At 35.2% G+C, this 13,216-nt stretch overlaps 1 protein-coding gene across 1 annotated transcript in view; it reads left to right on the plus strand.

Annotated features, from left to right (window-relative positions):
- The window catches only part of HCN1 (hyperpolarization activated cyclic nucleotide gated potassium channel 1), a 320,367-nt gene that overhangs the window by 224,662 nt on the left and 82,489 nt on the right, over positions 1 to 13,216 (plus strand). The window contains exon 4 of the mRNA XM_072951061.1: positions 6,202 to 6,420. Coding sequence (XP_072807162.1) covers positions 6,202 to 6,420 — 219 coding nt within the window. The remainder of the gene's footprint in view (positions 1 to 6,201; positions 6,421 to 13,216) is intronic.

Here is a 13,216-nt window from a genome sequence, read left to right on the forward strand (position 1 = left end):
CTGACTCTTCTTATGTCTTCAGGCAGATTATGTTGCACTGTATTCCTTGTCTTGAGGACTCCTTAATGCAATTTTCAATCTGATTGGCATTGCTGTAATTGATATAAGTAATAAGTTTATTCAGTGACTGAAGAAGTAAGTTGAACACACTGATAGAAATTTGGTGACCTAGCTTTGCAGAGCTCATTCTCTGCCTGGCTTTCTGGCTCTGCTACTTTGTTATTTCTCTGATTCTTTAATAATTTAGCAATTGATGTGTGAATTTTTGAGTCTTTAAATTCTATATATCATATTTTGCTAAGAGTTTACCTACTTAACATATTAGTACTCATTTTTACTTTCAAGGGATAAAGAAGAGTTAATTCAGATATTCAATAATGGAATATTTGGCTTCCTAACTTTATAAAATTTCAGTTCATGTGAAAGGTGATGAACTGAGGAACTTTTGTTGCCATGGTGGGTTACTAAGTGACTTAGTTTGAATTTGAATGTCCTATGTCAGGAGAGCTAAGACAGTCTAGAATAAATACTTCTTTTCTCTCTCTCTCTTTTTTTTTTTTGTGCCATAGCCCTTCACCCTGACCCACATTCCATAGCAGTACAAAAAAGATATGAAAACAAACGCCTAGAAAGGATTTTAAGTTAAATCTAGAGAAAGCTCAAAATATAATTTTTCTATATGAAAATTCCCCAATGGAATGATCAAGTTATCATATATATTTTTTCTCTTAACTTGGCTCAATACATTTTCTGCAAAAAAAAAAGAAAATCAGTTTCAATGATGACTCAGTGAAGTGATGAATTAAATGAGTGATCAATTTGAATAATAAAAAATTAATCTATAAAGAGCAGTTTATTGGTACATCATTACCTAGAATGAAAACGGGATATTCCCTAATTAAATCAGAGCTCACTGGTAATTTGGTTGTTTACTTTCAATAGGACTCAAATTATATGTAACTTGGTAATATTTGGATTGTATGGTGAAGCACTCTGAGCATACATTCTCTTATTCATGGGATTATTGATGTAGACGAACAAATGATAGAGTCATTTTTAAAAGAGAACAGCCTCATAAGAAAAAAATAGGACATATTGGCAATAGAAACCTTCCTGGATTTTTCACAAAACCCTCTAAGATCCTAGCTTTTCTTTCTGCACGCCTGGGCTCTACTTTATTTTAATTAACTGTGTTAAATAATGGTTGAAATGAGAAATTTGAGCTAATCGTTGGTCTTTCACTCCAATATCTTGCCCAAAATTATAAATATTATGTTTATAAAGTAGAGATCAGTGTCATGTAGTGGTTAATAATACATTCCCTAAAGCCTAATGGTCTGAGTTCAGAAAGCTGACTCTTCCATGGAACACACTTGTCATCTCGGGCGAGTCACAGTGCTCTCTGCCTCAACGTCCTCACTCATCAGGTGATGATAAGAACTGTATGATGACAAGGCCAAATTGGTTTAATGTAATACTTGGTGCTTTGAACAGTTTAGAGCCATGCATGTTATTTGCTTCTATCATATGTTTTTCAAGGATAACACTGTATGTGTGTTTTATCACAGTCAATTTAGTTTTCCTGCCTGCATCTTTTGTGACTGGAAGTGTGATGGTGGGTGGGGATGGTGGGGACAGGAGGAGGGGATAAAAGACACTGCAAATGATGGTATAAAATATTGTTCCTCTACTTGGGAATCTTTCAATAGCAGCCTCCTAATCACGTGGTTTTCACCTAAATACTCACATACCACTGTGAGGGCTGGGTTGGCACTTGTACATGCAGTGTGTGTAGAGGAAATTCACTGTCTGAAGAGAATGATGCTGGTCTCAAAGATCACTGTCCTCCATAAAGACAGGCCTATATGTTAGCATGATTTTTCTAAATGTTTCCTAACCCCCTGAGGTATTCTTTCTTTTACCATTTCATAAAAACCTGATATGCTAAATTCTATACATCTTGTCTCCTCAAAATTATCTGTTGTTGTTGTTTTGTCCTTTATACTTTTATACAATTTCAGTTCTCATTTCACCTCCCTTAAACTTGTAGTAGCTTTTAAACTGACTTCTCTACCCATTGTTAAGTCCATCCTTCATACGAGGATTTTTCAAGCTTACCACTGCTGGCTTTGAGGCCAAATAATTTTTTGCCTTGGGAGAACTTACCGTGAACTGTAGGACATTTGGCGGCCTCACTAGCCTCTACCCATTAGACGCTAATAGTTCTTCCCCCTGTTGTAAAAACCAAAATGTTCTCTCTATGTTGTCACGTGTCCCTTGAGCAGCAAAATCATCCTCGGTTGAGGACCGCTGCTCAGCAATGCTTCCTGATCGATCTTCCTAGTTCAGAGTGTATCATTCCCTGTTGAAAAACTTCAGCGGCTTTTCATATTATCCTGAAAAAAATGTTCTGACCTTTTCAACTCTGGCCATCACTATGTTTCCTAGTGCATTCCTTATTCTATTACATATTGTCCTTATGATTTAGACTTGCTGATCTATGAGAAAATCTTCCGACAGGTAGGTAGGTAGGTAGGTAGGTAGATAGATAGATAGATAGATAGATAGGTAGATAACTAGATGACAGGTAGTTAGATAAGTAGGTAGATGAGGAATTTTCCAAATTTGATAAATGTTCTCAACCAGAATTTTCTCCCAAGTACCCTGTCTCACATCCAGCCTCATCTATCCAGAATTTTTCCTGCTTAAGACATGTTCTTGCTCAAATTCCTTCACATAGTAACTCAGTTTAAATCCCTGCTGGAATTGAGAGGGTCTTTGCTACATAAAGTTTATTTTGTAGTATGGTTTGTAATGAATCCAATTTTATGTTTCTGAGTTGAATTTCAAGAATTTAAATATCCATTTAACATAAAATGTATATCCAAGATTTTTATAGATCATTGCTTTGTTAATTCAATACCCCATTTCTTGTTCATGGAATGTCTAGAATTTTTGGAACTTAAGTGTGTTCCTGAGACTAATTATATATATTCCTGTAAGAACTCTGTTCATGAAAACTTGTGCATGGAGTTATTATACTATTTGCATTGTGTAATATAATATACAAATAATTTGCTTTCCTTAAAGTTAAATTTCATTTTATACTTTTCTCTCTGTCTCTATCTCTATATACAATTTCTTTAAAATTAAATTTCATTTTATACTTTTCTCTCCATTAGAGAAAGAGAGAGAGACTAGTGAGTAGTTTAATATGAAAGCATGACCTTATTTTATAAAAAATAAAACGAATTTCACTTTAAGAATCTTAACTCCTTCAACTAGATGGGATTAGTTATTCCTTACTAGTCAGCAGCCACGTACAGTTCCAAAGTTTGTGAAGTTGAGTTTTTAAATCTTATCGTGCTCTGCTTTAATCTATGAATTTGATTTTGAAAAACCCTATTAAAACAGTGAACAAAAATATCCATGTATATTCAGTGTATTTTTATGATAATTTACAAATTCATTTGAGAGTCACAAGGATGGCTTCATGGGTACGTGGTATGTGACCAGCAGTTGCAAAGGGACCTGCTTTGGGAAGGATCCTGTACTTGGATTAATGCTCTCTGCAGCCATCTTGAAATTCATAACCATTTTATCTTTGAATTTATGTTATGTAAGTGAAGTCCACTGGGACAGTGAAGCATGAACATGAGCATCGGAGCTGTAAGTAGCAGCTGTGCACACACAGGTTCAGGCCTGCGGGCACAGCAGGCGGTACAGAAGCCAAGCAATTGTCCTGGCAGCAAGGCGCACACAGGCACGCCTCAGCAGTCTGGGATGCCATGTATCCCCACTGTGCCCAAGCCAGAACTGGGCCCAGATGAGCAGTGGCAAGGGCAGTAGCAGAAGCAGCGGTAGCAACAGTGGCAACAGTGGGACTTAGGAGTGGCTCCCTGTGCCAGCAGGATAGGACCCATGGTGAGAGCCACCTGCCTATCAGTCCCAGGAGTCCTTCCCTGTAGTATCTACACAAATATCAAATCTCCTGCCTAAGTTCTAAGACAGGACCTGCAGAGCTCGGGCAATAAACTTTATCAACAAAGTTCTTACAAAATAAAGGCATTTGTGTGCCCACTGCAATAAAGCTTATTGCAGAGTTATTAGAATTCTTGAATTTAAAATGTCCAGATTTGAAAACTCCAGCAGTATTGCAAAGTGAATATATCCACCAGCCTAGAAATACAGATTAAATTTAAAGATCATCACATAGGATGGAAAATAACACTATTTTCATACGAAGTTTTAAATGAGCCAAGGAAGACAATTTTTAAATTAAATTTTCCTTGTAATTGAAAATACAGGAATAGAATACATCAACAGACATTATGGATTATATACAAACCATGAAGCTACTTTTGGTTTCTTGCATGACCTTGGCAAGTTACAGGAAATGTCAGAAGAAATACTGAAATATCATTGCATACATTTACATTTAACATTGAACTTCATATAAAAGCAGTATAAAGTTTCTTTGTTGTGATAGAATTGTTCTGTATCTTGATGGTGGTGATGAATACAGGAATCTACACATGTAATAAAATTGCTTAACACTAAATACACACACAAATAAGTACACATACATTAGTGAAATACGAATGAGATCAGTGAATTGTACCTATGTCAATTTCCCATTGTAACATTGTACTACAGCTTGTAAGATGTTAACATTGGGGGAAACTGAGTGAAGAGTACATGAGATATCTATTATTTCTTATCATTTCTGTGTTCATCTATAATTATTTTAAAATAAAAACTGTAATTAAAAAATCATATTCGGGCATACATGAAATATTTATATGATGAGTTAAATCTCTATGGAAAAATTATTTCATGAGAATCATCATCTCCAGATATACTAAAATTTATATATTAAAACAATTTATCAGAAATATATCCTAATGTTGTCACAGCCTATAAAATACTCTTAATAGTTCCAGTAACAGTTGCATCAACAGGAAGATCTTCCTTAAAATTAAAAAATATCATAAATTATTTGTGACCTTGCATTAGAAAAAGCAACTGATGTCACTTTCAGTTTTATCATTGAGATGAAATTGTTAATTGTATAAATTTTGATGACCTAAGGAATAAATCTGCAGAAAATTAAGCCAGAAGAATTCTATGGTCAATACACAATAGTACAGTAAAATTATTGTCATATTATATATAGTTATGACACCAAAATATCATTTTTTTTAAATTAACAAATTTATGTTAGTACTCAACTATCACTATTATTACAATTTTATAAGTAATAAAATATTTTAAAAGAAAAACCTTATATATATATAAAATCTTCAACAATACTTTTTTCCCTATGTTTTGAACTAAAAGGCCTCAAATTTTTGTTTTGCCCTGGGTCTCATAAATTATGTAAATCTTGGACTAGGGAGTTTGATACAAATTGATTAAAAAACTCCTTAAATGTTATCACAGTATATAATATATATTGAACAGCTTATTTTTGTAGAATTGAGCTTAGAGTAAAGTTTTGAAATGACATCAGAATTGCATCTGATAACTAATGTCAGAAGTCAGCTTTTTTTTCACAGGGTCTGCCAAGATATTATTTTGCTTATTTTATTTTATTACTGTATAGAAAGCCAACAAAATTCATCCGTCATCAACCCTGACATTTGAATTCCAATATACATTGCTCAGAGAAGACTTCAAAGAAGTCTTTTCATTTATCAGACCCGTATTTCCAAATTGTGTTTGTTTATTTTTCATTTAAGACATACAGGATTAAGAAGTACCCAAATACACCATTTAGATTTTTTAAATTTAAACATCATAGTTTTGATAAAAAAATTCCTATAGTTAAGCCTAGCTGCTTCACACCCATCTGCAGCATTTCTCAGCTTGCAAATACGTTACTAGAGAAGGGCCAGATTTCCTGGAAACACTAAAATGAGCCCATCAGCATTCACTCTTGGCATTTTTATATGATACTCATGCCATTGTCCCAAAAGGAACTTTTAGTTTTAAAAACAGCACACCTAAAACTGAGTAGGATTGCATATTGTAACAGTAGACGCTTTCTATTTCATCTTGCAGTACAGTCATTTGATTGTTGGCTGGGGAGAAGTACCTGTGTAAATGCTCCAGGACAAGAATGTTACAATGCTTCTGTGTACAGGTGACACTCACTTTTTCTTGCACCATCTCAATGCTCCTTTTTCTCTTCTGTTGCAGAATGATTCGTGGGGAAAGCAGTATTCGTATGCACTCTTCAAAGCGATGAGCCACATGCTGTGCATTGGGTATGGAGCCCAGGCCCCGGTGAGCATGTCTGATCTCTGGATCACCATGCTGAGCATGATAGTGGGGGCCACCTGCTACGCCATGTTCGTCGGCCATGCCACCGCTCTAATCCAGTCTCTGGATTCCTCAAGGCGGCAATATCAAGAGAAGGTAATTGTTTTCTGTCTAATGTGTTCAACACAGCTACTTTGCCAATTTAATTAATAGTGTTCAGAGAAGTAAATTGTGCCCTCTATCAAAACTATAATGAGCTAAAGTGTTTATAGGGGGAAAACACAATCTGTTCCCTAATTTGAAGTTTCATCAAGATGTACCTTTTATTTCCAATGTCTCTCTTAAATAAGAATTTTAAAAAATCTGAATTTGCATTCACAGAAAAATGTTACATGTTTCAGAATACATGATGTTACATAAACGTATTATCATGGTTTATGTTCTATCATTTTTCAACAGTAGAAAGAATATAAAGACTTCTCCAGTAGGTGTGAGAAAAATATGTTAGCTGATTAAATCCGGACAGGCAGTCACTGCACATCTCTCTGTGCCTCTATGTGTGGTGCCATAGTAATTTATATTACAGTCCATATGCATAGTGGAACATATGTTGCCCTTATATCTAGATAAGTCACCACCCCCTCCAGTCTTTAACAGCTACTATCATGCATTCTTACACACAATGTGTTAATTAAAATGATTGCTGCTCTAAACTTTTCTCAGAAAAAAGACAAAGAGTACATTTGTGCAATAATTTATTTATTAGATTTTTTTTTGATGCTGAATTACTGTAGTTGGGACTAGACCTTGGATAATACGACAGTACTTAAATTATTGACCAAACATCAGTAACTTTCTGACAGATAAATAAGAATATTTTATAACTGAAGGAAGAATTTATAATGTGGGAGCTCTGTTGAGCATGGCAGAATATATAATATGCACCTTGCAAAAGAGCAGATCTGAAATAATGGTTAAAATAGTTCTAGAATATTTCCCCTAGTGAGTGATAACAGTTTAGACTCATAATTACTTGCAAAACAGGCAAAGATCCTTTCATTTGTGACTTTATTTACTGAAGTTTTCAATACTTTAATCACACAATAGGAAAAGGGAGCCCAAATTCTTTATTTTTCATGAATGTAATTACACTGGCACTGACTATTACAGTGAGTCAGCTGATATTTTATTACTGAAGTAATGAAAAGATGAACCACCAAAATTGCTTTGAGGTTCATTTTAAAATAAAGCCTCCCATTAAACTGGAAAGAACAAAGGACATAATAAGGAAGAAGAAACTTCATACAGTCATTATTTTGACTAAAAATTGTATGCTCAATAGAATTTGGGCAAATTTATGGGGATTTAAGATAAGATTACAACATGGTACGTGTTTCTGTTACACAGTTTCTTTGTCCCTTTAGTAGATACTGCTTTTCATAAAAATGCTCTTTTCCCCTTTCCTATGCTTACATCGTTGCTGTATATTTTCTTAAAAGTGAACAATCTTTAATTTCCAGGATTGCATTTATTATATTGCAGATTAAGTCAGTTCACCATTTTTATGTTTTTAGACCTGCCCTGTAAGACACATTTAACTTGGGAACCCAATTTATTCAACTATGTAGTCATAAAATATTTATATGCAAAGATATTATGATGTTTGCCATAAGTCAAGTCATCAACTTCTTGATCTTACAAGTGTTTAATAGAGGACAAGGATACTAGGGTAACTTTTTGTTACTTTCTGACATTTGGAGCAAATTAATCAGGAACTACTTATCAAAAGTATATAATTTTTTTTTTTGTCTCCAAATCCAGATCTATCAAGAAGTTACATTCTAGAATACTGTTCTCATTTTCTAGTCAGCATAATTCAGGTCTTAAAAACATTTTTACTTTAAAAAATTTTTACTTTTATGAACAATATATGTCTTCTTTTCAATCTTATATTTTATAGTGTATGATTGATTTACAGCTTCTTTTCTGATTCAGCCACTTTGGATTTTTTTTTTTTTAGATAAAATGCTCCTAATATAAAATTCACCATTAACTAGTGAATTTTAAAGTGTACAGCTCAATGACATTTAGTCCATTCACAGTGTTAAGCTACCAACACTATCTAGCTCTAAGACATTTGCATTCTTTAAGCATTTCACAGTCACTCCCCATTTTCCCCTCCCCCAACTCCAAGGCAACTACTGGTCTGCTTCCTTTCTTTTTTTTTATTTTTATTTTTTTATTTTTTTTTTTACATTTTTTTATTGATTCATAATCATTTTACAGTGTTGTGTCAAATTCCAGTGTTCAGCATGTTCAGCACAATTTTTCAGTCATTCATGGTGCTTCCTTTCTATTGATTTCCGTATCCTGTATGTTTCATATGAATGCAGTCATATAATACGTGACCTTTTTGAGGCTCATCAGGTTTGTATCATGTTTTAGAGCTTCATTCCTTTTTGTGTCTGATTAATATTCCATCATGTGGATATAACATACTTTATTTAGCCATTTATCACTTGACAGACTTAGTTGTTTCCACCTTTGGCTATTGTGAATAGTGCTGCTATTAACATTTGTGTACAAGTATTTGTTTGAGTACCTGTTTTCATTTCTTTTAGGTTTATACCGAGGAGTGAAATTGCTGGGTCATAGAATAATTCTAGGTTTAACTTTGAGCAACTGATGAATTATTTTTCAGTTAATATTTGTCTTTAGGTGTATTGGAACCATCTGCCAGGGATGTCTGCAAAATTAATATTGATGTCATTTTCACTGCCGTGTACCCAGTAATAACATATTTTTGATGTAAGCGAAAAAACTCTACCCAATAGCTTTTATAGCAGCCATTCAGAATGTGCTGGGTGGTTCAAGCACCTAATCTAGCTCCAGAATTCACTCCTAGACATGAGACTCTACTGTCTCTCCATCACTTATCATACTCTTCGGCTCCGCTGAACATATTGATCATGTCTAGTCTGCTGCAGGTCTCCTAGCTCACTATTTTAGTTTGGAATCTTGAGAGTCATTTAATTCTTCCTTCTAAGGGAACATCTCTTCATTGTGGATCCCCCAAGGTTTAAGTAGTTCTGTCATCCCAAGCAGTAGAATAAGGTCCTCTGATTATGAGAGCTTTATCTGCACAGTATACTAATGCTAACAATCTGATAAGGTTATCGTGTCAGCCATCCTCATTGCCATTATTATTATTTTCTCTCTTAGCCAAAAAAATGTGTCCTGATCTTTACATTGTCACAGTGCAGATTAAACTTTGACTTGAAATACATTGTATGCTGCTGATTTCATGAGCTATCATGTTTTGTATTCTCTTACATTTCAGACAGCTGCATTTTCCCCGTCTTTTAAATATGGACTTTGGTGTAAGATGGGTGGTATTTAAAATGAGCCTTTCCCAGTGCTTTGCTGTGGATTACCAGCAAGCTGCAGAGTTTCTACTACTTGCCATTGAACAAGCTGAACTTCAGAAATATCCAAACACCATGTTTGGTTTTGGTTTTGTTTTTTTCTCTAATTGGTGTTTTAACTTAATTTAGTGAAGTTCATCTTTTCTGGGCAAATTAAATCTCTCCCCACCCCCCACCTAGGACTTTTGGGGGCTGGAAGAACCAGGAGTGAGGAAGGTAGGTGTGCTCTGTAGGCTCTCCTCTCTCTTCTATGGTGAGCCCACCAGGAGCTGTTCTTCGTCTTCTCATCAAGGTAGAGTAGCCCTGGGGAGGACAGGGGAGGGAAGAGGCAGTTTGAATGTGCCTACTAGAGCTGTTAAACGAGTGTCCCTGGGTGGGTCTGGCAGTTGATTAAAGCTGGCACTTTATTTGAGAGATTCTTTTGGGCATTTTCATTGAGCCCCACTGAGTCCCTCTCCTGTATTTCCTGAGATGAGACCCTGAGAATCAAGCAGTCATCTCCAGCCTCTTTCTGCTGAGGGCTCCTTGCTCTGCCAAGAGGCATTCTTGCACAGGACCTAAGATGTAATGCTGGCCCTCCCATATGGTTCGGTTTGGTCCACAGAGAAGCATGCATGTGTCTTTCCCTTAGCCCATCTCTCTGCACTCTGCTGCCTCCTCCACTAAAGCAAGTGAGGAGCCTGTGTCTGGACTCCTTCGATTCCTTGACAGAAGTCAGAACCCCATGTCCACAGGCTATTTACATGTTTTCAGATGTGATTCAGGCCCCAGACTCATGTCTCCCAACTATGAAAACTTGTTTCAAAGATCCCCAAATGGTTTTCTTGGAGTTCCCCTGACAGGTTAAGTGTTAGAAGGTGGCCTTCCTATACCCCTGACCCACAGTGGGTTAGGAAAGGGACTTACAGAAGAGCAGTCATTTTCTTCAATCTGTTCACTATTGTCTTCAGAAAAACTCTCACTCTATCCTCTGACTTCTGTAGAGCTTCGATGAGACTGAGACTCCAGGAGTCTTGATCCTTGGATCCCAGTTTACTATAGTAAACCCGTGTAGGAGAGAGCCTCTTCCACAAGCAGTATTCTGATAGCTCAGATTAGGAGCTCCGTGAACATGAGGAGGGAAGGGTGAGTCCCAATCTAGCAACATTTTAGACCTTTCTTTATCTCAACTCTTCTCTAACCGTCTTCCACAGATAATGTAAATAAATCACAAATATATACATACATATATAAGGTTTACTATTGAATTACATAAGTGATTATTTCCTGGTCAAATCAGTTTGGAAATGTTGATTGAAGCAATGAACTGAAGTGGAGTTTTTTGCTGTAAATGTGTGTACCCTAGACATTTAAAATTTTGTCTCTGCCCTCCATACCAAACCTCTATGTATTTTAAGTAACTGATGTACACTTTGGAACATACCTATCTAGACAAACTCCCCACAGTGACTATTCCTTTTTTTTTAAACTGACCTTGGGTAGTTATTACCTTCTCTAGACATATCCACAGCACATTTAGTCTTTATGAAATGAAACTGCTTTGAATCACTGTGTGTCTTTATACTATTGTGTCTTAGTTCTTACATTTGGACACCCCTGGGAAGCCTACTATTATTTCTTGACTTGTCACTCTCTTTCCTGTCAAATAATTATAGTAATAGCAGCTCTTAGGTGTGCAGTTTTCCCTCTGTAATAGGCAATAATTTTAACACAATACACATTATGAATTTAGAGTAAGAAAATTTCAACTCGTCTTGGTATACTTGATGTACATGAATGATTTTTAGTGTGAAATTTGAACATAAAAAAATTTAATTATATGAAGAAATTATCAAATTGAAATAACTTTGTATACTGAATAGCTTCTGTATTCAGGAAGCAGAGTGTATATAAATCCCAGGCAGATCCAGGAATTATTTGTTTAAATAGACTGTGCTTTCTAATGGTAGGGCACGAGGCAGTGAGCCAGTGCTGCTTAGAGCTTCAAATAGTGATTATGTTGCACAAAATTGTAAAAATTACTGATTCTCAGCTTAATAATGAGAAGAAATTAAAATTCTGAATTTATCCAAATGGGAAAAATGGTAAAATTTGTCCATATCAAAAAGAGTTTATAGGATGCCCATTAAAACCCCTTTGGAATAAGAAGGTGAAGTTTTATGTAAGTAGTCTCTGAACCATACAAGTGAGGTTTTTTTAATGTAATCTTGCATGAAACTATATTTAATTATACAATTTTATGTAATCAAATCAAAAATTTTATATCCTAAACCTAGTCAGTTCAGGCAAATCTGTTTTTTCTTTGATTTGATAGCCCATAGATACTTATTCTTTCCTTGTAAATGAAAGACTACAATCAGGACTGTCACATTGATTTCTTATTCCATAGAAATATTTGTTAATCAGCCTAAGTCTAATTTTCCAAATTTGTATAAACTAATGGTAAGACCATTAACAGAAGACTGGGCACCAAGACCTGCTCTCATTTTCAAGCTACTCAATCCCATTTGCAAGAAAGCAAATTTCATATCATTTAAAATAAAGTGATTGTGGCATTTATATATATATATATATATATATATATATATATATATATAAATATTCATATATATTTTCCTTTCTTGGTAAAATGCCCTTCAAGAAGGATTTGTGTGGAAGAGGAATGGTGCCAAATCAACTTTTCAGCTCTTTTGGATCTTACAGCCAAATCTCTCTTTCAGCCAGATAATTTTTGTTCTCTCAACAAAAATGATTCTGACCTACGTGCCACACCTTTCATCCTCTCCCTTTACATACTTATCCCTTTCACTGTTTACACAGGTTCTGCCCTTCCCTTTGGAAGGCTGTGACATCTTCTCTGATAATTCCAACCTATAATAATATATTTATTGTGTATATTCTGTCTATTCAAGGGGAGGATAACACCATGATGGGAAGACCTGTATCTCTGCTCTTGTGTATTTCATCCCCACACATAGAAACCTCAGTACTGTGATGCTGAGGATAAAACAGGGCTCAGAGGGGACAGTGAGGATTAAGTATAATTACAGGTGTCCAGCTTTTATTTCAGCACATGAATGGGAATAAGAGTTCATATTTTGAACTTTTCTGAATGCTGTCACTTGAGTATACATGAGAGCATCTTTTTAAAAATATTTATCCTGTTTATTCACATGGATGCAAACATACTGTCTCTGGTGTTACAGCAAGTGCTTATTTATGTAGGTAGGTAGGTAGGTATGCATTTAGCTCAAACACAGATCACTTTTTGAAAACTAAATTTTCAATATGCTTCCTCTTCTGAGATTCTGAGATTGATTTCCTGTAAGTAAAAGGTATATTATCAAAATGTCTTTCATCAAGGTTGAAGCCATTTCTTGGTTGCTGGATTGATCAGTAGTGTGTTCTGCTTTAGGACAAGATGGAATTCTTTGTTTCAGGAAGAAGGATGGGTCAATTTATCACTGATATCGTGTAATTCTGAATCCTCAATTGAAAAAAAAAAGAGAGAAATTCTAAGACCAGAG

This window comes from Vicugna pacos, chromosome 3 (assembly GCF_048564905.1).
Source record: "Vicugna pacos chromosome 3, VicPac4, whole genome shotgun sequence".
Lineage (NCBI taxonomy): Eukaryota > Metazoa > Chordata > Mammalia > Artiodactyla > Camelidae > Vicugna > Vicugna pacos.